Source organism: Hyaena hyaena, unplaced genomic scaffold (genome assembly GCF_003009895.1).
Source record: "Hyaena hyaena isolate Hyena2069 unplaced genomic scaffold, ASM300989v1 scaffold_269, whole genome shotgun sequence".
NCBI lineage: Eukaryota > Metazoa > Chordata > Mammalia > Carnivora > Hyaenidae > Hyaena > Hyaena hyaena.
The window spans coordinates 1,915,043-1,941,884 of NW_024080896.1; the positions used below are offsets into that span (position 1 = coordinate 1,915,043).

The following is a 26,842-nucleotide window of genomic DNA, read 5'->3' on the forward strand; positions in this document are numbered from 1 at the left end:
CCGCTCCACCCAAGATGGCCAAACACTCACAGAGACCAGAGGAAGACCGCATCATTTATTCTGATTCCCAGGAAGCACTGTTTACATTTATTCAAATTCAAAAATAAAAACAAAAATGTTTTAAGAGCAAGAGCATGCAAGCAGGGGAGGGAGCAGGGGAGGGAGGGAGGGAGAGAATCTTAAGCAGGCTCCACACTCAGCATGGAGTCCAACATAGGGCTCGATCCTACGATCCTGGGATCCTCAGCTAAACTCAAGAGCCAGCTAAACTCACTGAGCCACCCAGGGGGCCCCCAAAATCTGAATCTTATACCGCTAAGGCTAACAAAGCACATACAATCATATGCAAAGCATACGTAACAGAGAACAAACCCTCAGGAAACCTAGAATAATAGTCACCGTTAAAGGATTCTGGAGACCAAGAGCTTTTAATGAAGGAATGTGTTAAAACCACGCTTCCTCCCACAAGCCCGATGCAAAGGTGGGTGAACACAGCCCTGGGGCTGCGCTCGAGGCTGCTCCCGTCCAGCTTTGGCCTGGGCAATCTCCGACTGTGACTGCATCGACCACTAGGGCTTCTCGTGGTTTCCCACTACCCTCCCTCCAGAACAGCACTCGGAAGCTTGGTTTCTGTGTGTGCGTGCACGTGTGCGCACCATCAGAGGAGCACACCCTCATGCTCCCACGGCCACCTGGGAGGGTGACAGGCTAACCGGTGGACAGGAGGGACGTATCAGGTTGTACAGAATACCCCCTGGGTTCTGGCATTTTTCTTTTTAAACAGTATTGAAAATAATAATAAAAAGTATGAAATTCGGAAGCACACAAGAATACAAAAATAGCAATCCATTATGTTTTATTATGAATACATCTTGGATTCTTACCCTGCCCTTTTGGAAATATCTAAACAAGACCTATCAGTCAAAATAATCCTGTAGGATCTTTCTGAAATGACCCAGAGAAGAATACCAAATGGTGTTCACTAGTATATGGAATCTCTGACTTCCTGGAATTCTAGAAACATCCAGTGCAGCCATATGCTGAGAGGAACCGTGCGAAATGTTCAGTAGTTTTTCCACTGTATCTTAGACAGCTTTCATCGTTTGTGTGAAAGAACTCCCTCGACCTCACAGAAGAGATTCAATTCAGATTCTGTATCATCAGGTGGCGAGTTTAGGGCAGGGGACAAAGGCACCACGTGGTCTGTGAGCTCCAGGGACAGCAGCCTCTGGAAGAAGAAGCACCAAGGCCTGGATGCTGCTGGCTGCTGACTTTAGCAGCCCCATTACCCTTCCTTTGATGTCCAGGGTCAGTGCGATCCCGGTCCCACCAGGGCTAGGAGTAGATGCATGAAGAAGAAGCTTGCTGTGATCTTTCCTGCAAAGGAAACAGCAATAAAATTTACTGCCTGGTAACGACGGAGGAATTCTTGTAAACCAGTTCCTCGGCGTGCCTTCTCTCTCTACTTTGGAGACAGGACTTTGAGAGGACGGATGAGACCCGCCGCACCTCACGACCCCACAGTGGGGTTCACAGCCACGCTGCTCACACATGGCTGTGAAGGCCAACAGCCGTAACCCGGGCCCCATTCCTCGCACCTGCTTCCGCAGCCTGAACCCAGCGCACAAAGAGGCAGCGGTGCCTGTGTCTCGTGCAGCGCTAAGTGCTTCTACCTTTAGGAGTGGAAGCTCATCCCCTGCGTGTCAACACATCACTACAATGCCAACATCCACACCCCAGGTGACATACAGACAGGCGCCACCGCTGCTGTAGGTCCGGGGCGTGCGGTCTTCGGTGAGCGCAGTCCCAGCTCCGGAGCCTCCGGGCACTTACACACAGGAAGGCTTTTTGCTCTAGGGCTCGACTCCTGTTCCTGCTGAACTGAGCCAGTGTGTAAAATGAGAACTGATATCAGCTCAGTAGGCACCGGAGGGCGGGTCCAATCGACAGCCCGGAAGCAGTGCCTCAGCTGGGAGCTCTTGCGCCATCCTGCGGGGCTGCGAACACAAAAGAGAGGTTACGGTGCTCGGAGGAGGGGGAGACCGCATCCAGGGGTCTCCTCTGAAAGCAATGGCCTTACTCACATGCAACCAACTGCTGACAGTTTTGACTTGACTTTTTGCTGACACATTTAGCTTTAGTTTTTATAGAAGAATAATTTTTGCAGCTTTCAATACATTTGACCGTTAGGACAGGTGTCTAACTAGTGGACTGATATTTCTGCAGACTTTTGGTACACTTGTGCATTCATGACAGGAGAAAGTGCATCCTCGGGGCCACGCGGGTCTCGCCTCCTCCGGAGCAGCGCCCGGCGCCTGAGTGGACCACCTGGCGGCGGCCTCTGCCCCAGCAGCTCCAACTTAACTGTCCCCATCTCACCTTCTCTTCAGGTGCAGAACTTAGCCACTGTGAACAAAGCGGAAACCAGTCACTGTTCACCAATCAGCTAAGCTCTGCACCTCGTCAGAGAGGTCGTCGGCTGGGTACACTGAGGGGGCTGGCGAGCATCTTCCATGGCCGTCGGCTTCTTCCGTTTCCGGAGAAGAGCTACAAGATGCATGTGTTCTCCGAACTGCAGAGAGAGAGAACTATGGCTTCTGGAGGAGCAGCCAAGGTCATGGTTGCGTGGTAATCCCTGGCAATGTGATTTTAATCTGAAGTCACAAATCAGCATGCCAGGAACCCAAGCAGCCAGAGCACTCGGAGCAGCGCCGCCTGCTCACCGCCCACACCGGCTTCCTCACGCACCAGGCGCCGACACCGCTCCGCCTGCTACCATGTGGCCTTGACTTCACCTTGTGGCACGTGTACCTGGCGTCCTAGAGGCCTACCTAGTGTCTTAAATCGAAAGGGCTCTGTGCAGCTCTGGAGCATGAAATGAAAAATACAACGAATGACTGTCCCTGCAGTTTGCGGCCTGCACTCGCAGGGCCGGCAGGTGCCGCCGTCACTGAGCGGCGGCCGCGGGGAGGGGTGCACAAAGGGCAGGGACGGGAAGAGGACCCAGGAGGGAGCAGACTCTTGTCCACCCCAAAAACTCACGATGAGGAATGGAGAGCCGTGGGACCCGCCGCGGTTCTCCACAAGCTGGAACACAGGGGACGGTGGGACAAAGAGCCTGCCCACTGTGTTTCAGTCTTCAGGAAGCCCAAACTCTCCGTGAACTAAAAAACCTAAAGAGAAATATGATCTATACTCTTACTATAGGGGGCCGAGCGCAAAGGAACCGGTCATCTCAACTGGCCTGGCCCTGAAGGACCCGAAGCCGCCAGGGAAGGGTCTGGGACCTGCACGCGGATGTCCTGCTACAGGACGCACAACCATGGCAGTCATTTCCACTACTTCCCTTTCCTGGCAAATGTGGTTCCTGGACTCTTCTGGAAGAAGAGCATCCCACTTTAAAAAAACCCTTTTCTCTCCTTTGTATCAGAGTTCTTTCAAATAACTACAGTACTAACACATGTTAGAAATGGTCTTGATTACAGCAAAACATCAGAAGCAAAGTCTGACACTGGGTTAAGAATGTAAACATAAAATATGAAATACCCATTAAGAATTCTGCCTGTAGAGCAACCGTAGAACATGAAAAATGCTTGAGACCTGATCCAAAGTTAAAAAAAAAAAAGAGACACACAATTACACAGGCCCCATTACATCATGTAAAACCGCGACGAAACGCTGAGAAGGTAACAATGACGACGATGCGCCCACAAGCCCACAGTTGTGCTTACAAAGCTGCACGTACTATTGCTATGTGACTTTTGAAATGCAGAAACCCACAGCTAAAAATGACTCCTAGTATGTACATCTAATAGGTAAATTCCAAGACAATTAACAAGAAACAACTTAAATAACTTAGGACTTGTACTGCAATGTAGACCAGGGAGAGATTCCGCTCCAACACGAAGTTGAGAAATAAACCAGGCACAGAGGGGCTGAGGAGCATCCGGCACACTTTGGCACAAGATCCTCCAGCTGGTCAGACCCAAGTTCTTATGCAGGTGGGCGGCTGGGGATGGACCCAGACGTCTGCACGGAGCTCAGGGTTCGGGGTAACCTGGCAAGGCGCTCCCATGTGAGCCCTCACCTGGAGGACTGGACCAGTGCTTCCACTGTCCCAACCTACAGCAAATGCTCTCCCGTGTTTTTATCTCTACAAGTAACAAAACCTAAAGTGGCCAAAACAGTGCTTAGGAGACCGTTCTGGCAGGTGGGCGGCCTCTGCTTCTGGGGCCACCCTTGCCAGGCTGGCAGGTGTTCGGCCTGTGCTCCCAGGCCACTGGCCACTGAGGAGAGGAAGAGTGTGGCTCAGTGTCTCCTATTCGACTCCTGTGGCTCCTACGAGGAATCTCTGGTTAGAACTGAACAGTGGAGAAAGGGAAGGGGGAGAATCACCTCTTTCTTCAGAACAACATCTCGGCTACCACCTGGGCTGAGGATCTGTCCATCTGCTCCTTGGTCAGCTCAAAGCAGTTGCGGGCAACCTGCTGCTGCCGGGTGTCCTCGCTCACCATCAGCTCCCCGTAGAGGTAGATGCCCATGGCCTGTGGGGCACAGAGCGCAGAAAGGAAAGAAGTGACACGTCCACAGGCACACGGTCTGTGCTACCTGCACACAAACTTGCCTGTGTGGAGAAGACGGCTGAGTGTCTATACTCCTGGAGCCGACAGTTTCTAATCCTTCACTTTCTTGTTCACACTGAAACCCCCTGGAAATCTTAACAATCAATCCCATCAACAGAACTGTGGGATCTAACCAGTGACAGAATGACACGTGAGCCCTTCTCCAGGGATGACTGTGTCAGGATTGCCAGCGACAGTCAGGGAGGTCAGGAGAGTGCATGGCTCAAAGTGGGCCCCCAGGCATGGCGTGTGTCACAGGGTTGCAGGGCACTCTGCCAGGGAACAACGCCCTGAGGTGCTGCTGGGGAACGAAGACCAGCACGTCACACGGCACCATGGCAGGGTGAACTGTCACGCCGTCTGGGAAATATGTCCACTGCTTCAGCCCAGCCTGACCGAGCCCCTCAACCATCCCCGCCGTGGCAGCAAACGCTGCCTCTTCAGTTCCCAAAACAATGTTCTCCACACATACTTTGAATTAGAGCCGCTGAAGACACAGACACACACTGTGACAGCTGAGCCACGGCCTGACCTGAGATTCAGGGATGCTATGAGGTCTGCATGTATGTCATTTGGAAACGACAGTGGTCTGCAGACGTGAACATCTGCATTTTTCCTAAAGTTTTCCAAACAGCCCGTTAGGTTCTAGAAGACCAAAAGAACCCTTCGGTTCTGCCTCTTCTCTGGTTCCAAGCTTAGGTATGCCACAGACCACATTCTGTTGGAGCAAACTAAAAGACGGATCTCAAAAGATCCTTTTAGCACAAGATAAAAATCTGGTAGTTTGAGGCTCAAAAATCCTTCCCTTAAAAAGCTGAGTTACAGCCATCCTTATTTGGCAAGGGCCTTCACTCTAAGAAGCAGTTACTTTTGGTTTTCAGAATAGACCTTAAGTCGCTCTTATATTTTGTCTTTGTTGTCTGTGTTTCCAAACACCTCTGCTCCAACTGTGCAAATGTGACATTTCTTCTGGTACAAAGTCATGTACTTTTCCTTGTGGGAAGAATGAGCCCTTACTTGCTGGCTGCCCCTCATACTCCGGCCCTATCAAAAGTCCCTTTGTTCGCCCCACTCCCACTGAAGTTTGGCTCCATTCTGTCAGCCCACAGTGCCCTGCAGAAAGCTCGCTCGCAGAACACAATGGTCACGCTAACAGCAACCAGCTGCAGGCTGCCTTCCAGCAGCTGACAGAGCCCATGGAACACACATCACCATGCTCAGCCGTGCTGGGCAGACACGGGTGGTGCAGAGGAGGCAAGGCAGACACCCCCGCACACGTTCCTGCACATACATGCTTCCTGCGGGCTCCTTGGAAGGTGACTGCCTTCCCCTGGTGAACAGTGAGGTCTGGTGGGGTGTGGCCAGTGCAGGTACAGACCAGACTGTCCTGGCCAGGCGGGGCTCTCCCTGACTAGTATAATCTCCACACATACGTTAAATTAGAGCCGCGACACACACCGTGACAGCTGAGCCATGGCCTGACCTGGGATTCAGGGATGCTGTGAGGTTTGCATGTACATCATTTAGTAATGACAGTGGTCCATAGCCGGGTCAAACCTCCGGAGCTTTTAAGAGATGTAATTCACGCTTTAGAAGGACAAAGAGGAGGAGAAATCCAGTCTAAAATGTGTTAGGTAAGCTCCTAACTACTTCTTAAAAATCTTTGGGAAATGCTTAAATACTTGTGATGAGATGCTAATGACCTGGGTCCCTGTGTTAGTAAATACACTGGACAGTCAGGGGACGGCATTAAAAGAATTCCCATCTGCTGAAAAAGGAAACTTACTTGATCCTGCTGGAGGAATCTCTCCACATCTTTGTATGCTTTTGTGTATTTGTGTTTAACGACGAGTTCACACCACCGATGGCGAACCTTCAGGAAGGAGAGAAAATCCAGTAAGCAACAAGCTGGTGGGTTTCCTTAGCCCATCTCAATGACAGAATTTGTATTAGCAAAGTTACGCTATCAAGAATATTAAGGATACTTTGTTCCAATTCTCATTTTAGTTTAAATTTCTTTTACAAAGAAAGGAACCATGTCCTTCACTTGAAGGCTGTCAATTTTAGGGGAGCATAGTATATGTTTAGTTACATGTTTTGATGTTTTTAAGTGCAATTTTGCAACAAAACAGATAAATGCAAAACATAACTGGGAAAGCAGCACACATCCCAGCAAGGCGGCTGGGCTCTGTCCTGCAGCATATGCTGTCAGTGAAGGTTCCCTTTAAAACCACAGCTGCTTAATTTCCTGCAATAACCAATTTGGTTCAGTGCTGTTGACTGTTAACAATAAACACAGTAAACGCAGGAAGACACAGCTCTCCACATTCCCAAGAAGTCATACAGCTCACCTCTGCAGCATTTGGGGGCGGGCACCTGGGGACAGGAAGGAGAGCAGGGCACCCCGTCACCAACAGATGAGCTACACATGGGGGCTGTTCACTCCAGAGCCCCTGGACTAAAGATTTACCAGAATGCGTTTGCCAGGAACTCCAACTCCTACAGACAGTATGGGGGTCTAGTCCCAGCACTGGCTAGCTCTGCTGAAACAGGCAGAGCCCCAGCCATCTCTTGGAACTTCTGGCACTTTCTTTAGGTGGAGAGTCTACCTGAATTTAGTTTTCAGAATCTAGGTGCAGGCCAATGACTCAAAGCCCTCTCAATTATCCCCAGTGGGGAGTCCACCACTTTCTATTCCATTACTGGCTCAACCTCAGCCATTCATGAAGTGATTACACACACGTAAAAGGCTTGCTTCCTTCCCTCTTTGTTTTCATGGTCTTTCAGAGAGGGAGACCTGCACAGTAATCCATTTGTGGCAACAGGATAATGTAACCAATTTTAACATTTTGATTGGGGCCCCTGTAAATTATATCATTACCCACTGCTGGCTGGATCTCTTCTTTAATCTACTATAAATAGATTTACACACAAACAAGTAAAAATGAAGAAACAAATCTGGGAAGAATCCTCCCCCTTGGCTACAGTGCTCTCCCAGACTGGGGGTTAACTTGGGGGATCTGGTGGTGCTGCTCTTTGCTTGTGGGCACCCAGGCCCTTTGAACTTCTAAGGGCGGGAGGCCAATGAACTTTACATCTACAAAGGAATTTCAGAGGCACATGGGAATGAGACAATATCCTCAGAGCATCCACAAGAAATGGGAAGAGGTTGACTGGACCAGTCTTGGCAATCTTTCCATCTTCCACAGAATGTCCCTTCCTATACAGCCAAGAGAAATGAACAGACCATAAAGGGCAGCCCCTAAAATGGTCTCACAGAAAGGACAAGTGAACAGAGCTCCATGAAGCCAGCTCGTCACACTGCACCAATCAGAAGCCACCAGAACCACCAGACCCCTGCTCCCACACTCTGGTTCGAGTACCACAGGCTGAGCCCTGGAGAGTACCCGACCAGCTCCCTTGGACACCGCCCCCTGCCCTTTTCTCCCAATCACAGTAACCTAAACACTCCAAACACCGCTGGCCGTATCTTGTGAGCTTTGTGGAAATGGAGGCCAGCTCCCCAGAGTCAGGAGAAGGACCCCGGTGAGTCGGCGTGGCCTGGTGGGATGCCTCCCCCACCATGGCGGGATACACACTTGCACACAGGAGGCTCGCATTAGCTTCTGGTGGGGCGACGTAGAGGTCTGTCAGCTTTCCAAGTGCTCTGACCACCTAGGTGTGTGTGACCTGCCCACACACAGTACCTCTCTGCACTCCTAACACCTGGGGAGGCTGTATTTTTTTTTTACTTGATTTTGAAAGGGAGGGTTCGGCCTCTCATTTCCTCCCCGTAACTCTCCTCTCCCAATCTACACATGCAGAGATAACAAGGCCTAAATGGGGACCTATTTTGTGGTAGAATAAGATCCCTACACGGGTGGGAGGTGGGGTGGTGCCACCACAACCAGGTGAAGGTCCAGGAGCCCAAAGTGAAGGCTCTTTCACACCAATGTGAAGTCAGTACTGCCACTACTCTGTTAAAAATGGCTTATTGTCACGATTAATAAGAGATCTAGTCTTCTGACCCCTGAGGGTCAACATGGTATCCAGGAAGCATGGCCTGGCCTCCCCTCTCCTTCCCTCCCCTTGAAGAGCGGAAAAAACAACAAGCCTTTTCTTTACAAAAGAGCTCAGTGCATCTCAGTATTTCAGTGACAGGATGTTTAGAAGACATCACAGAGATGCTGCATGAGGCTAAGGGCCTGACAGATATTGCTTGCTTGTGCACAGGGTTTTTACCTCTCTTCATATTTCGCTGACAAAGAAAACCCTCACTTTTTACCTCTAAACCCGAGTACCCAATTCACATGGCCACTTGTCACATGTAATGGGGGGCTTGCCGAAAAGCTAGCAGCAAAGTGACATGTCTCAATTTTTCCTAGCAATTATTTCCACAGGGGGCACTGACAGAATATTCCTTCTCCAAATCACTGAGAAACTTGAATAGTCCTTGATAAGAGGCTGTCACACATGCGTACTGAGTTCCTGCCCCCACTGGAAATGGAGAAAGTGAGGTTCTCCCTGCTGGGGAGCCAGAGCCAGGGAATTTCAAACAGGTTTTGGAGGAGAGAGCTGTCCATCCTGTACACTTGCTCTTCCTTATTTCTAATTAATTAATTAGTTAATGGGGATACTGGTCCCTTTGTCTTTTAACTTCCTCTGTGAGATGAAAAATAAACACCATGCACGTATGTGACAGCGCCAGTCCGGCAGCCCTCCCACAGCACCCGTGGCTTCCCGATTCTGCTCATTTAGTTTCAGTGTTGCAGGTGCACACACATGCCAACACTGACCAAATTACACTGTAAAGATTCACACTTTTTACACCTCCGTTATTCTGATAGAGATGAAAACTTTTAATGACCTTCTGAACTAGACTCAAATTCACATCACTCCAAAGTCCTGCTAGGAATCATCTGAAAATCCTGAGTCACAGGTTAGCCCCAAACAGCATCAACGTGGTCAGGCTGGATCGAGAAGTAGGGGGTGAGAAGTGGGGAAGGAAAGAAAGGACAAGAACCCAAAGAGAGTGAGACAAGGGACAGAGTTGCCCACGGCAGCAAAGAACGGAGTCCCAGGGACCCTGAGTGTCCGCGCCCTCCCTCCCGCTGCCTGGGACAGAGTGTGTGTGGGAGCGGACTGGAGGCCTTGCTTCCAAGGACATGTCCACCTCCCCACCGCTGCGTGTTCAGGGTGGTTCCCGGCCCACCTCCTCTACCAGTGCTGGGATACTGGCCACATGGGGGGCTCCCAGCACACACATGGAGCACTTAGCACAGCATGACACAGGATAAGGAAAAAGAGAACTCAGGTTCCTGGTTCTTCCCACAATGTCGCAACAAAGCTGTGATATAGAGCCGTGCATATACAAGTATGTGCCCACAAATACTTTGGTCCAATAAAAATTAGTTTGAAAATCTGTTTTTCAGAGTTCTGTTCAAAGAACACTCAGAAAAGAAAAATGACGTGGAGGCTACCCTCAGTGCACAGGTGTGTTTAACACACATGCTAATCTGCACCACTGGAAATGGACTCCAGAAGTTTCCAGGTTTCCAAAGCCTCCATGAACAAAGAGTGATGAGTGCACAGATGTCACTGTTCTCCCCAGAGTGCCCAACAATGTGACTCGTCCTTTGGGGTTGGATCCAGATGGGCAGGTCTTAGAATTGGGGCCCAGGGGGAGAATGAAGGGTAGGTGTGCAGAAGCACATTTACATCAGACCCACTTTTGGTGACAGAGAATCCACATAACTGCTCCAGGATGGTGGATCCCTAACCCTCAGCAGGGACTCCTCCAGAAGGATGGGCTGTGTGTGTGGCAACAGGCCTGAGCCCTGGGGGACCTGGCAGACATGTGGCCTGGGTGCCCAAATGATCCTCTGCATGTGACGTGTGTACAGGTGGATATACATACATACACACAGAAACATGGTTCTTTTATAATCCTTTCCCCCACTCACGTATTTTCTGTTCCTTTTTTATGACCCACTGAGCCCTGAGCCACAGAGCCTGAGGCCCCAGGCTGGAGACCCAGGTCTGCCACTCAGCAGCTCCATCAGCTTGGCTCACTTCCCCAGGGTGGGGTTAGAGAGTGCGGCTCCTCTGGGCTGCTGTGGAAAATGAGGTCGCCCACAGCAAGTAGCAGAGAGTCCCATGTACTAAGTTATCTGTCACTTTGGCAGGAGTGGTAGTTTCTGGCTTTCTTTCCTACTTCAGAAGTTCTCCTATTTATTGACTTTATGAAATCTTGGGAGTATCATCTCCAAGGAAATGTTTGTTAACTGGTGAAATGACAGAGCAAGGTGTCTGCAAGATGGCTGCTGGTGGAGAGGACGGCTGGGATGGGGTGTGAGGGAGGGCAGGGACAGGCCTGGACTCTCTCAGGTGGGGCAGGGAGGGCATTCAGGAGTCTGAGATTCCCCCTGCGAGAAGCCGCAGGGGCACCACCAGGGAGGGCCTGAGAGACCAGGGAAGCTGGCCCTCCTCTCCTGCCATAAGTACACCCAGGGGCCCCGTACCTGGGAATTTCCGGAACCACCTGTGAAAACAAAACACCCAGCTGTGCTCTAGTCCCAGCCCCTTGGCATTTCTGCCATTTCAAAAAAGCTATTACTACCCAAGGGGCTTGGCTGAGCTGAACTGCTTCTGGCCTGCTCCCCTGATTTCCAGCAGTGCCCCAAAAGTGGTGCCTGCCTCATAGGGTCATTTGTATCCCCAATTTGTGTCTCAGACTCCCAGGGATAAGTCCCACGACCCAGTGGGGCTTCTTTTTGATATGATCATGACCTTTGTTAGGACATGCTGGGGCTCCCTCTCATGTAATTATTCCCTCCTAGAAGCAGGAAAGAGATTGCTGAAGAACAGCCCACTCCCCACAACCCCAATCTCCTTCCAACCTGAGAACGTCCATGTATCCAGAACCAGTTCCGTACTGAACTCTGAACAAGAGTGGGCAAATTTTTTCTGTCAAGGGCCAGATGGTGAGTGTTCTTTAGCTTTTCGAAGCCCATTTGCTGTCATACTGCCAAAGCAGCTCAGGTAGCAGGTGTATATGTGTGTGTGAGATCGCCTAGCTTCAGATAAAGCTTTATTTACAGAAACAGGGTGGGCTGAGCTGGTGTAGCTACAGTTTGCTGGTCCCCTGCTCTAGGACAGGAGGAGGCCCAACCTCCCAGCACCTGGAGGGCAGCGAGGTCAAAGCATGATCAACGTCCAACCTCCAAATCTACCTGCACAATGTCAGAGAACACAGAGCTGGAGATCCTCATGAGCTGGGTCCTGCCCGGAAACCTAGGATGTTCCCAAATGTGGGGCCTCTGGGTCCCATTTTGCCTGTGAGTTAAACTTCTGAAATGGAGTGTCTCCCGAGCTGGTGGGCCCAGCAGAAACGTGGACGGTTAGGCATCACCCATGGATGGGAGACATGACATCAAAGAAATGAGGTCTTTAGAAGAGTGACCCCCTAAGCCAGCTCGCTCACCTCCCCACACCGTCAGGGACTCCCTCTGTGAATCACCGCACACCCCAGGTCCCATGCTTACCAAAGCTGCACAATTCCCAAGGTTCTTTTATAGCTTTTACCTAAAGTTTCTTTCTCTTCTTACTTCAGTCTGAGTGTTTTCTATGAAGCTATTTCAAAGAACAAAAAACCCTTCTATGGGAATGCTCCCTGAGAGCCTGCTTACTATCTAACAGATTAATTATCTGAAGTGGTTTTTAACCTTTTCTTAAACATAATTTTTCTAACTTTTACTAAAAGTGTACTCTGGGGCACCTGGGTAAGTCGCTTGAGTGTCTGACCCTTGGTTTCAGCTCAGGTCATGATCTCACAGTTCCTGGATTGAGCTCTGTGTCGGGCTCTGTGCTGACAGTGCAGAGCCTGCCTGGGATTTTCTCTCTCCCCCCCTCCCTTGCACATGTTTGTTCTTCTCTCTCTCTCAAAAAAAAAAAAAAAAAAAAAAGGACTCTGGAACCTCCTTAAGACCGGTTTGAGAAAAGAATTTAAGTGGTTCTTCAAGCAGTTTGAACCCCCATGTCAGGTAGGAAACACCTTTAAATTAAATAATAAACTCTTCTGTGGGGCCTTGGAGGTAGAGTCTGAAAACCAGAGTTTCACAGAAGAGTTACTGTGCCTGGAAAACAAATGAAATCTCACAGAATGAGCAGACACTGCTGTACACATAAGACAACAGACTAGTTCTAGTAACTTGGCTCTTAGACTTGGCTCTGATAGCCACTGTCCCACCAATACCATGTATATCAGTCAAGGTCAGAGAGAGGGAGAGTTGACCATGTTGCTTCTGTCACTATGGTCTGGGAGCCAGGGTCTGGTTTGATGCACACCAACATTCAAGCCTGAGCATGCACCTATGGTTCCTGTAGGTAGCTGCTTCCCTTGCTTGATCTTTAAATGTTTAAAAATAATAAACACATAGCTTTACACAAATGGAGAACCCAATGAACATGAAATTCTAGCCATTCAGCCAAATTCATTTCTGATCCCAACAGCAGCATTCCACATGGATGTTATTTTGCATTTCTCCTTTTCCCTACTTGCTGCTGTTGGGTTTACTCGCTGAGTGCAGCCTGCACACCATCACTTAAAAACAAAGGCAGAGAATGCTTCTCTGCTAATGTAAAGTCTCAGTGTATCCCAGAACGTCCCAAAGTGTGTTAAGAGCCTTTGGCTTTTTGACAAGCAGGCTGGGAGGGGTCAGCACGCAGGAGGGGAGGGGACAAGGACATCTGCTGTGACACCATACGGCACTACTGTGGTCCCATTTCTCCCAGCACCACACCTGTTTGCTCTTTGGACCTTGGACGTGTGCACCCCTGACCTCACCTCTGTGGCCCAAGTTCATCAGTACTCCACCACCACTGGCCACTCAGAGTTGTGCCTCATGGAACAGGTTGTGTCTCCTTGTTGCCCGTGTATGTAGTGCACAAGCTCGGTGAGAGCAGGGTCCTGGTGCCTTCAGGTCATCTTTAGGCCTCGTTTCAGTGCCTGGCACACAGTATGTGCTTGATAAATGGTTCTGAATGAATGAATGAATCACTATTAAAGACTCGGAATGCTTCCCAGCTACTGTGAAATTATAACGCGCAGTTGAAAGCTGTAAAACGCTGTGAAGACCACCACCCATCCTATTTATGACAGGAAGTACTCCCCTTTCTTCTCAGTCCTTTTGATTTCAAAATTGACTGTTAAAGAGAAAAAAGTCTGTCTATGGAACATGATCTGGGAAACCCATTAAACCTCATTTAGAGTTCCATTTTGTATCTGTAAACAGAAAGACCAAGGCTCATGGCTTTTGGAAGTTAATAAGTCTAACACTGCAATAAATGAACCTGCTTTTTCAATTTGAGTCTGAAATTAGATTTAACTTTGCTTTAAAGTGGCTTTACTGCTGGTGAGGAAGGCTGCGCTGCAGTGCACCGGCCCCAGGACAGGCGGCATCTCCAACCAAGGTTCTGTTCAAGGGCCGGATGGGCCTCATCTGCTCACCCTCACGAGAAAAGACTGAAGACCACTCAGGCGCGTGGCCCTCAAATCAAGGCCCCCAACATTAGGGTCGGGATTCTAGCACTTCTCCTTTTCTCTTGAAGAGCAACAGTCTTTGTTATTTTTTGAAACAAAAAGGAATGAGAAGTTGCTGCATTTGCTGTCACGAAGTCAGGTGGGCAGATTGCTCTGCCCAGGGTAAAGGCACCATGAGAGGCCTCAGAGGCTCAAAGCTATTTCTCGGGGCTGGTGCTGACCGTCACGGTCTGGTTATGTAAAAATGGTCATAACTGGTTACAGCCAAATACAACTTGCGCTGCGGCAACATGCAAACTGGATCCTTCGGGAGGGCAGCCAGGACCCCACACTTGACATGTCCATGGAGACCAACAGGGAGGATAAACGTATGACAGACAGCAAAGATTATAAAGGAGGCAGCCTTATTCAGAGTCCTCTCGGGCAAGTTCTAAGCCTTCTTCCTTCCCCTGTGGATATGCTATTTCTCAGAGTTGTTATTAAAAACAATCCAAGAGTTGAGCGGGGGAAGGCTGTTTCAGCAAAGGGCACTCCTTCAGGCCACCAGGTTCCACCAGTGCCTGTGGCCGCCGGTGCTCAGCATGGTCCCGCTGCTTCTCCCTACAGAGGGGCAAGACCATTGGTCCACAGAACATGGGTCCACGTGGCTCAAGGCTGCAGTGCAGCAACACGCAGACAAAGCAGCTTAGAAGAGTCAGTTTCAATGCCACCCCATAAAGTTTAGCTGATCTTTAAATTTCACACACTGACACACATGGAACGCCATCATTTGCATAAAAATGAAGACTCTTAGATTTTTAAACAATTTAAATCCAATATCATTTTCTCTCTTCGCCATCAGGTACGGGCACAAGCATTCACACATAAGAGGCACGTGCCGCCAGGAACCTGTGTGGGATCCACAGAGCACTACCCCCTGCCCGACAGTGTGCTGTGTGTGGTGGGTAGGTTCTGACAGCTCGAAGGCCAGACCAACCCAACTCTCAACTCCTGATGTGCCATGGACCTAGAGAACAAGGAAAGTGTCCAGGCAGGCGCTGGAGGAAAGAAAAGCAATCTGGAAAAGTGGCACAAGTAAGCCCTCTATTTTAGGGTATTTATGGGACACTTTATGTGTGAATATGGCTCAGTTTATAGTTGTGGGGGGGAAATGGCAATGTTCATAGACAATGTGGTACTTTTTCAGTGTGGATTTCAGCATAGAAATACAAAAATATGTCAACTACTGAAGGTAGAAAGAGCCCAGAAGCATGAACAAAACCCCCTAGTGATGAGCCCTTTTAAGACAAAATGGACATGAGCTGTAGCTGGGTTTTGGGCTCTACCAAAGGAGCATTAGGGCAATGTTATCTGTAACCCCAGAAAATGTGTTCATCTCTGTATCTTGCTGAGAAAATCTGTACAGACAGGAGAAGTACATAGCAAGATTAGATGATGCCCCTTTAAAAAGCCTTTATACCACAGGACCTGCTGCTGAGTGCCAAATGGCCAAAAACAAAGAACTAGAAGGGACTAGGAACTTTTCTAATCAAGTCTGGGTGAGCCTATGGCTAAATGCCCCTCTAATAAATGTTCTTTTCCTTTTTCTTCTTCTATTTACAGATAAATTATAAATATTATGAACTGACTTTAAGTGTTTATTTAAATGGTCCTTCTAAGAAAAATTGAGACTATGCCATTAAGTGGCTCATTTTTTTCTTTACCTTCATCATTTAATACCTATTTGAGCGGCCCCAACATGCTGTAACAATTCAAGGTAAATAAAACACCACCCCTGCCTTCAGGAACGGAGAGGAATATTCATCTAAAAAATAAAAGTTTTTTAACTCTGTCATTTTAGATCAGTTTTTGAAAAATTCCTTTATCAAAGTACAGCAGGGGAAACTAGTCATTGCAAGATTTCCCCAGGAAAATTCTAGGGGCACTGAATTGAATAATCAAGAAAACTGCAAGACAGACAGACCTATAGAGATCTTTCTGACTTGGGAGGAAATGTTCTAAAACATTGTTTCATAAACCAAATACAACAAAGAAACAAACTAAAGAATTATATAAGAGCTCTGTTCTTTCCCACATCATAAAAGACACAAAGTTTAAAGACAGGTATATCTAAAGCAACTAAAGAAAATTACCCTGATCTCTTTTTTCAACCTGTACCCCACCCAGCTTTGAAAACTAGAAAAGGAAATACGATGTGTGTCAAAGGGGCACCTGAGTGCCCCCCACAAGCAGGGTCTTGGCTTTCTTAAAAGTAGCTGTTAACTCACACTATTTACAGCTCACATCCTAAAGTTCGGGTACATTAGCATTTGACCTCTTGATTTGCCTGAGCAAATCCTGAGCTTAACCACATCAAGGGGCCACCAAGCCAGACCCCTTGTCCCTGCAAAAAAAATTGTGACAAAATGTCCAATGCTGGATACGACAGGTGCCAACCTGTTTTTCTGGAAGCTCCCATCCTGTATCTTACCCTGGAAAATCATCTCAGCAATTGTTACCACACACTGCTCTCACTCTCCATAATGGTTTCTTTTTTTAGGTTTAATCCCAAAACTGCCTCGTGGGGATCTGGGCCAGGACGGTGCCTCCTGACAATGCTGGCTGAGGACCTGGGGAGGTCCCAGGGTATGTGTACAGCGAGAGCAGCCTCTTGGGAGAGGAGGAGGAAGGGAGAGGGGCAACTGCAGGGCTGGGGCACACGGAGCCCTGGCACTGGTCCTGTCTGATGTCCCTGCACCATGCTGCTCTCTCACACGGCACCGGGATTACAGGACATGATGTCAGCAAGGCCATGGCATCTGCCTTTGCGCTGCTTAGATTGTGCATGGAGCCGGACCAGAGAGGAAGAAGGCACGGAGTTCCGTGGACTGCATTTTAACAGATGCAACTGACAGAGCAGCCTGAGGTGGCAACAAGCCCGAAGTGATCACATCTAACCTCTCCTCTAAACTGTTCTGTGTGGAAAACAAAACAGAAGTGCTTTATTTATTTTGTAGCTGGAATACTGCGGGAAAGCAAGCAGCCTAGTAAAAGGGTACTGGGAGCTCAGCATGACAGGGAACAGCCCTGGAACAGACCTGAACAGTGCAGAAGATGGTAACCCTGGATGGAAGGAATGTTAGCATTAAAAGGAATAGGCAGAATCACAACTATGGATCAATTTTGGAATTCAGAGATATAGCACCTGACTAAATTTTATTCTCTGCCCTTTTAACATGACAAGGTCTCCAAATCATGAAATTCTCTCAGTTCATAGAAACTATGCTTTGGGTCCAAATGAAGTCAGAAATGGGCACCAGAGTTGTCAGACCCTTGCATTCCTGGAAGCATCCTGTCTACCTCTGGACTTCAAAGAGAGGCTGTCATGTTTTCTGTTCAAGCATACAAAGAATTCTCTTAGTAACGATGTATTCAAATACCTGCCCTTCCTGCATCTGTGAAGCCCACCATGGGAGAGAGTTCAAGGGCTCTTCAGCAGTAAAGAGAGGAAAGGCAGGATTGTGGGAAAGGCCTGCAGGTTGGATATTTTTCCATTTGCAATCAACCTTGAACATGTCCTCTTCAGAGCAGAGCCCACAGATGCTGGCAGGGCTTTTTCTGTGCAGTAGTGGTAAAACAGGTTCGCCCTTCTCTGCTAATCTGTTTCCTCGGCTTTACTTGCTACTACTACTTTAGTCATAAGTTCCTTCTTTCTCTTCCCTGTGAGAGGCTTTGTTTTCACGTCTCCTGAGGTTACAGTGTTTGGAGCCTCATGAGTACAAATGACTCAGGATGGCCTTTACATGTTGTTAATGATCTTTCTAGCTCCTCCATGTTGTGTTGTAACCATTCGTCAGACGCTTTAATAGCTGAGAGGAAAAAACTCCCTTTTCTGAATCGGTTGGTACTGCAGAGCTGAGGTTCTTCAATGGGTGACTCTGACCCCCAGGAGACACTTGGTTATGTCTGGAGACATTTTTGATTGCCAAATTGGGTGGGAGTGGGGGTGGGCAGCACTCCTGGTAGCATCCCATGGGTGAAGGCCAAGGATGCTAAACTTGCTGCAGTGGCCAGGGCACTCCACAACAGAGAGTTCCCAGTCCAAAAGGTTAGGAAACCGTGATTCAGAGCCAGTTCCGCCCAGGCCCACCACACCCCCAGATCAAGAATTCTGTGACCAGATGCTTATAGGCTCCTAGTGGTTAGGTGACCTATGCTTCTTTTCTCTTTCTCCCCTGACAGATTAAAGGAAGGAGAGAATACAAAGATTGTTTCAGCTAAATAAGAAAACTTGACCATTTCACAACAGATGAGGGACTGAGAGTCTTACATGAACACACATTACATTAAAGCCATGGATGCTCACAGATGCTTTCTCATATCATGTTGTTGGTGGTCCCGTTTACAGCTCCACTTTAATCCCAAGGAGATGGAGGCCCAGGATCTTCGTCCATGATCCACAGGGCAGAAGCAGGGAAGTTGGTGAGGACCCTGACAGCCTCTCACCCGGCACTTTTCAAACTGTGGCTGCCACCCATTTGGTGTGTCATAAATTTAAGTTTATTGCATCACAATGCACATTTTAAAAGAAAACAAAATAGGAAATGATAGAAAATGTAAGAGTAAAACTGATTTTGTGAAAGTCTTTTTGCCAGGTAGCTGTGGTCATCAAAGCCGAACACCTACAGTCCAGTCGCGGCAGCAACTGTGCAGAGAGAGCCCGGCAGGGTGATGACGTGGCTGCAGTCACCAGCTTCTTGGGGGCCTGGGACTCGAGTGCAGCTTGTTTCTAAGTCCATGCCTTGGCCAGTTAACAGGTGCTCCGCTGGGGTGTTAAGAGGAGATCACGGCATGGAGAGCGGCTCCTGAGGCTTCCATTCGCGTGGCTGGCCATGAGGGCGCACCCAGGGAGACTGGAGGGCCGGCGCCCAGCTGTCCCACTCCCGACCTAACCCGGGAGACCTCTTCTTTCAGCCTTCGGTACTTCCCCAAACACAATGAGGGGAGGAGCTGACACTGGTCATGGCCTCTCTCAGAGGATTAATTTTCTGGCTCAATCTACCAACTGAAGCACCAGGGCAGAGCATGACACCTTGACGACCTTTCAGACTTATGTCCTCCACTCTCACCTAAGCCAGATAAGACACTGAGTTGCTACTTCTGAATTTCCTGAAAGTTCATCTGAGGCATGCCTCTAATTTTGTAGTGCTCAGCTGTAGTCTGTAGAAAGAAGTTAACTTCAAGGTCAGTTGTGGGGCTCTTGAGGGAGAAAGGTCCCAGAGCCACGTTGGGTGATGCCTCACCTCACTACCACAGCAGCTCTTTTTACACTTTGGAGAGACCTGCCAAAGAGGGCAGGCAAGCCATCACTTAGAAAGGAATCTTAGAAAAGATCTTTTGTTTCAAGAATCAGTTAAACTTGTATTTTTAAACTTTCATAGCTCTTTATTTGGGCCAATATGGTCAAAAGTGTAGACAACATATTTCTGTGAACTAAGTTTCCCCTCAGCTCATGTTCCATCCTGGTGAAAGCAGCCCCACAATAAGGTTAGTAGTTTTGGTAGTTAAGGATGTAGCAGATGGGTGACCCTTACACTCAGTGATACTTCCCAGGCTAAGGAACACAAACATTGCCCCACCACCCAGTGCCCCACGTTTCAGATGGTGGCAGGGAGAGTAGGCAAGCAAGGCACAAAGTGGCCTAGGAGGATACCCATGACTCTGTCCACTTTCCGACCACATTTGTCCTCTGGCGCTCTTCTTGTAAGACTGGGAGCAGACCTGTGTATTCACGCCACAGGTGACATGACCACATGGAAGCCAGGGGGGCGCATAACCTGGACCAGTATTCAGGTGGCCGACACCCACCAATCTAACATATAACACATTGGTGAGCAGACTGGGCACCACACTCAGAAACCCTGACACACAGAGCAGACGCTCTACCACAGGTGACACACAGAAGCGGCACAACAGACACCGAGACTGAGCCACCTGGAGAGAGCAAGGATACGTAGACTTCCTTGTGGGCCTACCCTAGGCTGCCCACACACGGAAGGAAGGAGGGAGGGAGGGGCCAGGGTGACAGCAAAGAAGCTGAAGCAGCTACTGAATGGAGGGGCCCCATTTGTGGCAGGACAGGTGAAAATCTCCTGGTGGGATGCGTCAAGAACGTACTGTTCTGGCAAAAAAGGAGCGCTGCAGCGATCAGGGCCATGAGCAACTGAAGACCCCGCTGCCACGAGCTGTGGAAACACCGTGGCAGCAAAACACAGGGCATTGGGCTCCCTTGTCCAAGATGACTTTATGTGTAAGCTTTCAGGAAAAAGGCCTGCTCAAGAAAAATAAGGGGAGACACCTTGGAAACATGGAGGATGACACTCCATCCTGTAGGCCAGAGAGCTCGGCAATCCCTGGGGCTCAAGTCTTGGTCCTAAGGTCCCAGCGCCCTGAACAAGGATGAGGGGGCTACAGCTCACACTGCTCCCTCCTGAGAAAGCCCATCCAGAACCCTTTCCCACAGGTGTGCTCCACACACAGCCTGCCACACTCCAGTAAGGTCCGCCAGCTTCCCACTGACTGCTGTTTACTACATGTCTAAGAGCCCCGATAACTGAAGAGGCCTATTCTTGTTTATTTAGGTCAAGGAGAAGCACTGAGAATAAAGTCAGAATCCTCAAGCCCTTCCAACCAAAGAGCAATTCTTTCTCCCATGAAATGTTCTGTCACTTAAAATAAAGGCAGATGGTTATTCAACTAAATTCCTGCTAATCAATGTCACAAGAAATCACACTAAACTAATGAAGTTTCTAGAAAACACCCTGGTTGGCCAAAATCCTGTTGCTTTTCTGGTACTGAGTGACATTTCAAAGAAATTTCACAGTGAGACAAGCTGTCAGTATAACCAACTACATGCCAGGACCTCAGAAAACCTGGGGAGGGGACGAGGTGAGGGCACATTGTCAGGAAAAAAAATTCCAACCGTGCACCACGGCCCCAAAGCCCTCCTTGATCTGGCCCCTGCCCACTCCTGACCTCGGCCCTGCAGGTCCCAGCACAGGAGTCAACCAACCCTGGACAAAGCAGGCCAGTTCAGCCTGCAGCTAGAAGTGGTATGTATGCTTTAAAGCAGTTTTTAAAAAGAACAAAAAGAATATCTTGGGACACATGATAATTACATGAAATCCAAGCTTCAGGGTTCATAAACAGTTTTACCAGCGTACGGCACAGCTGTTTGTTTATGTACCGTCTATGGCAGCTTTCACACTACAACAGCTAAGTCGAACAGCTGCAAAAGAAAGAGTACGGCCTGAAATATTAAGTATGTCCTTTACACAAACAGTTTGCTGACCCCTTTCCTATCACATGTCCAGTTCACACCTTTGCACTTGCGGCCACCCTTGTATGGAAATTACCCCTGGCCCCCTGGCTTGATACGGCCAGTTCCTTCTTGTCCTTAGGTCCTGGTTCAAATGTCACTTTCTCTGCATGGCCTTTCCGGAGTGCTCTACCTAGAGACACCTAGCTGAGCTTCATCCTGTGTATTTCCTGCAGAGTTCTTCCCTGAAATGGTCTTATTCATTTACTTATGAGCTGTCTTCCCAGAAGAATATGAACTTCCTAATGATGACCCTCGCTTGTCATGACCATCGCTGTCACCCTGGTGCCTGGTGGAGCTAAGTATCTAAGATGTGTATGCAGGGACTGCACTAGTTATATAAATGGAGCAAAGTAGGCCTCAGGCCTCAGTCTCCCGCCAGCAGAGAGCCAAGCTGAAGGGCCTGCCCTGGCCTTAGGTATCTTGGTTTCTAAGTTTTGTGAGATATTATGAAATAATCAAATTAAACCTGTCACACTTCTCATAGGTTTAAGAGATTATAGATAACAACTGTGTTGAGCTATAAGCAAAGAACGTGATGTGTTTTATGCCAAAAGGAAGGGGGGAAAACAGGGTCTCCCACCTCATGGCTTCTGGGGGGAGAGTGACAGGTGCCCGGCGCCTGCTGTGACCTGCCTGCCCTCGCCTGTCCGCTGCTGGTCACAGGGGCCTGGCATTTCAGTAGCATTCAGCTCTGATTAAAACATAACCTCATGCCTATAAATAAAAACGTCTTTTAAACACTAATTAAAAATAACAGGCTGGCATTTGGAAACTCCCATAAACAAAAATCTAAGAGTTGAAATAAACAGCAACAGTTGCATGTTTGATCTGTGTTCAGGTGGGGAAAAAGCTACAGGTGTCTTCCCTGGAGTTTTCCATCAACTCCTGAATTTATGCGGCTTTAAAATGCTTAGTAATGTCCATCTTACCTTTTAATCTAACAATGAGTGGATTTTCTCAATGTAATCCATTTTAGTGACTCTGTAATTAGTTTTAATAATATTTTATTTAACCCAACATGTCCAAAATATTATTTTGACATTGTATAAAACAAAGAAGAAATTATTGAGATAATTTGCTTTTTTATATGCTACACCTTCAATATCCATGGTGCATTTCATGCTCCCAGCATGTCTCAACTCACGAGCCATGTATCCAGTACTCAAGAGCCACACATGCCTGAAGGCTGACATGCTGGACTGGATGGTTTTTAAATGTTCAGTTATTTTAACCAAACACAAACCAGACTTACTTGCGTTTTAAGAGTTTTACATAAAAGAGCTTTTCTCTTTTTGACTGCGTGCTTGTTTTTTTGTTCAGATGACTTAACACAATAAATATTTACTATTTTATATGTACAAAAACTCCTGGAATTCATCTTAGGATTCACACCGCATTCTTCACAATAAGCTAAAAGACATTATGAACCACATCATATTACTTTCCCACAAGCATCCAATTTTGCTTTTCAAGCCACGGCTGTTAAGATTTAGTTTTCATTTCCTTCACACATGGCTCCTTTCCTGTCCTAACTGAATGCAACCAAGGAGCTCTGGCACATCTGAGCCAAGCTTCCTTAAATGTGCAGCAGGAGGGCGCCGCCATCATGCACAGAACGGCCGCCTGAGTTTATAATTCAGAAACACTGCACTCTGTCTGCTCACCCCTTTAGGAGACTTATTCCATCTTCATGATTTGAGAAGTAAAAGGGGAAAACTTAGGATATCCTGGTGAAACGAAGAGCAGAGGCCCCCTGCTGGAGCAAACACAACCAGGGCAGCAGCTCACACTCGGCTCAAAGCACCTGCTTGTCACTCATAAGCACAGGGCACGGACGCTGCTAATGCAAACAGCAGCTTCAGGAGTGTGGGTGGGATGGGACTACCGTTCTTCACCAAAAGCAAGGGCCCAACATCTAAACTCCCAAGGGCACTCCTGGTTACCTCGGCATCCTGCTGGGGGAGGCGATATGTCCTCTCAAGGCTTTGCAGAGTCCGGGGGTTCAAAGTCTTCTGCTCCAAGAGATGCTCCAGAAGCAAGACAAGCTGGTCTGGAAGGAGCTAAAGGCAAAACCAAAAAGCTTGTGAAAAGACTATAGACTTGACCTTGGTAAAACCTCAGGGCTTACACTGTGTTCCCAAAGACAGTGCATTCTGGGGCCTGATTAAACCCCATTCTCCATGGCTTTTCATGTCAGATCTATATTTAGAGCAGATGAAAAGATCTGGTGTTTATCTTTTTATTTTTAGGTTGTACAATTTTTTTTAAGGTATTTTTTTTAAAAAATTTTTTAAAGGTTTTTAAAAGATTTTTTTAAAGGTATGCAACATGATGACTTAATACACATATACACCGTGAAATGACAAAAACTATACTTATCTTAATAAAACAATATCATGGTTTATTAAATTTTCTTTATGGCACATATATGTCAAAAAATGCCATTTAACCTAAAGATTCAAGAAGCCATCTGATATTAAGGAGCGGCTTTCAGATTTCCTTCGTTACCTCCTGAACGTTGCAAATGTACACCCAGAAATAAAAGAGCACGTAATGAAGAACTATATCTCACAATCCTCCATTATAAAAATTATAAGTTTATTATTCTCTCAAAAAGCTTAAAATGATTGTGCACATAATTTTACACATGTATGTATGTGTATATATATAATCACACACACACACACCACACAAGGTCACCTTTATTCCTGAGTTTTTCGTAAGGATAGGTTAAAAAATGGTGTTTAATACTTACAGGCAAGGGGAGGATATTTTTATATGACATAAAAACAAAAAATAATTTGGGAGCAAACAATATTTGTGAAATCCAAGGAAAACTGTCTTATTCACAACTGAACGGCACACAATGCCTACATCAGCCCTGAAACAGAGCAGTGCTCAAACAAAGGAGGGAAAAATTTATTTCAGATGCCTCTTGTAGGAACTGAAAAATATCCATTCTAAAGTCAAGTTAAAAAATCATTATTATGAACTCTACTACTCTCTACATTAAGCTGTCCTCCCTCCTTGCTTGCGGCCAGATAATCCCTGTCAGTGAACTCCATTTTGTAGGTCTGCAAGTCAATGCCAGATCAACACAGCACATTCATACCACCACCTGGATGGTAATCCCCACTTTGTTACTTAAGAAGAAAATTTAAAAATCACAGGCTTCTCTTGCTCCCTCTCTACCTTTTTGCCCCTAAGTGGCACTCCACCCCACCCTCACTCCCAAACACCACACACACTTGCCCAAAATATACATGGAGGAAAATCGAGTAGGCTTCACACACAATACTCACCAGGCAATTCCACAAGGAAAGCATTTCTTGTATTTTCTCACTTTGCCCTTCTAAGTGGTAATAAAACTCCCACTTTCCTACAGATAGACACGGAAGCACAACACTCGATTCCTCAGCCTTTGTATTTTATAACAGCACTTTATCCACCTTAGAGTCATGCTGTGGACCCTCTGTCGGGCTGACAGGATCGAAACAAGGTGCCTTCAGCAAGAACAGAGGGTTGAAACCAACACTGACCTGTGAGGTCCTATAGGAAGACTCAAAGAATAGCTAACACTTAATTTTCTTTCATTATTAAGTCATGTGCCTTTAAGATGTTCTAAGCTATCAAATCACAACATAACAATCAGGAACAAAAATCCCAGTTTTTCATTTTCTATAGTTCCAGACACATGAGACTTTTATATTTTCAAAAATTTGTTTCTAAAACAGCCCAAATCCAGGGCTACCAGCCTCTAGGGAGCCTCCTCGTCCACCAGTTCATACCACGAGCAATCTTCTTAGGCTCTGCATGCACCCAGGCTTCGTCAGCCCTCCTTCCCACCCACAGCAGGGTGCACCTTCCTCTCTGGATTCTTCTTCTCTGTTCTAAGAAGGGCCCTTCTCTGGTGGAGGCTAATCCTTCAGCTCTGGCCTTGAGTACACCCCTCAAGTCACTTTAGGTCAATTCCTCAATTGTCCTCCTGCACTTGAATCCTCTTCAGAGAGCTGGCCTTTCTGCCCCATCAGGGTTCCCACCCCCTCACTACTTTCCTTTCTAAAGTGTGCCCCAGCGGCCCTCACCTGGCAGTGACCTAGCCTGGCATCTGACTCTGTGGGGGGCTGTGGAGGGGAGAGCCTCAGACTGACTCAGGGGCCCATTTAGCCCTGCACACACACACACCCTCCCCCCCCACAAAAGGCACATCCCAGGAGCGACGGCTTCATATTGAGGCCACTCTGGACACAGGAAAAGGGCTTCTGGGAAGGGCCCACCTGATAACACGTAGAACACCCATCAGCTGTGGGTGGGGGACTTGTTCGCTAACTAAACACAGCAGAAACCAGCCCTGCCAATTTGCAGAGTTAGAGGGAAGGCAAGAGTAGGAAGGAAAGCATCTCCTTATTATGTGCCCGCACGTACAAAGAGGCCTATTGTTACAGCTCAAGTCTGGGATTTGGTTTAAACTATAGAGACCCAAGGAAGAAAAAACCCTTGAGTAAGACAAGTCACTTGGTCCTTAACTTACCCTTAACTGGGTTTAACCAACAAACACAACTCCAATTTACAAATGAAGAATTACTAACATGTGAATCTATCAAGATATCTGGATATCTTTTATATCTCTTACAGTTTTCTTCTGAGCAGAATGGTCACATGTCCACACAGAAACAAAACCACAAGGATCACAGTGTTTTTGTCCTCTCCAAATTTTCCACAAGTGACAGAAAAATATTTAAAGCCAAGCCCCCTGCTTTCAGACAGACAGTAGAGATGGATGGGTGTGTGTGTGTGTGTGTGTACGCGCGCATGTAACCTTCAGGAGAGCAAGCTGCACACCCAGCCAGGGAGCACCCCTTGCTCCCGCCCCCACTGATGAGAGAGCCAGCAAGGAGGGCCCACAGAGAGACCTGAGACCATTCCTCCCTAACACTTGGAGATCTGCGAGTCCTATGCTTCGAGATAGACTCTTCTAGATGACTCTCCCTGAGTAAACAACCTGTAGCCATCTGGCTTTCAACTGTAGCTCTTTTAATTCACCAGGAAAACTTCAGTTTCTAAACAATGGGAAAAGTACAGAAAATCAGGAATCAAATGCTACTTTAGTACACAGACAATAAAACTGATTCAGGGTCTTTCATTCACAAGTAAACATGACATAATTTTTTACATGACATTACAGACCTTGAAAAGAGGATGATAAAGCAAAAATGTGGTAAGTTGTTCACTTTAATACAGTACATTTCCTTTCGTAAAATAAACATTTACTCCCTGTAAAGCCACCCTACAATGAAAAAGAAGTACTACGTAATAAAG

At 47.6% G+C, this 26,842-nt stretch overlaps 1 protein-coding gene across 4 annotated transcripts in view; it reads right to left on the reverse strand.

Annotated features, from left to right (window-relative positions):
• Positions 1–831: 831 nt before the first annotated feature.
• Positions 832–26,842, reverse strand: part of LOC120240827 (aminopeptidase O (putative)) — a 343,553-nt gene continuing 317,542 nt past the window's right edge. For 3 of the 4 annotated variants that reach the window (XM_039245665.1, XM_039245663.1, XM_039245664.1), the window contains exons 14-17: positions 23,467–23,583; positions 6,409–6,495; positions 4,396–4,544; positions 832–1,377 (exon numbers count right to left, since the gene is read on the reverse strand). In XM_039245665.1, coding sequence (XP_039101596.1) covers positions 4,404–4,544; positions 6,409–6,495; positions 23,467–23,583 — 345 coding nt within the window. In that variant the 3' untranslated portion in view covers positions 832–1,377; positions 4,396–4,403. Of the gene's footprint in view, positions 1,378–4,395; positions 4,545–6,408; positions 6,496–23,466; positions 23,584–26,842 lie in introns of those variants that run through there. The other variant, XM_039245666.1, reaches the window with a different exon arrangement.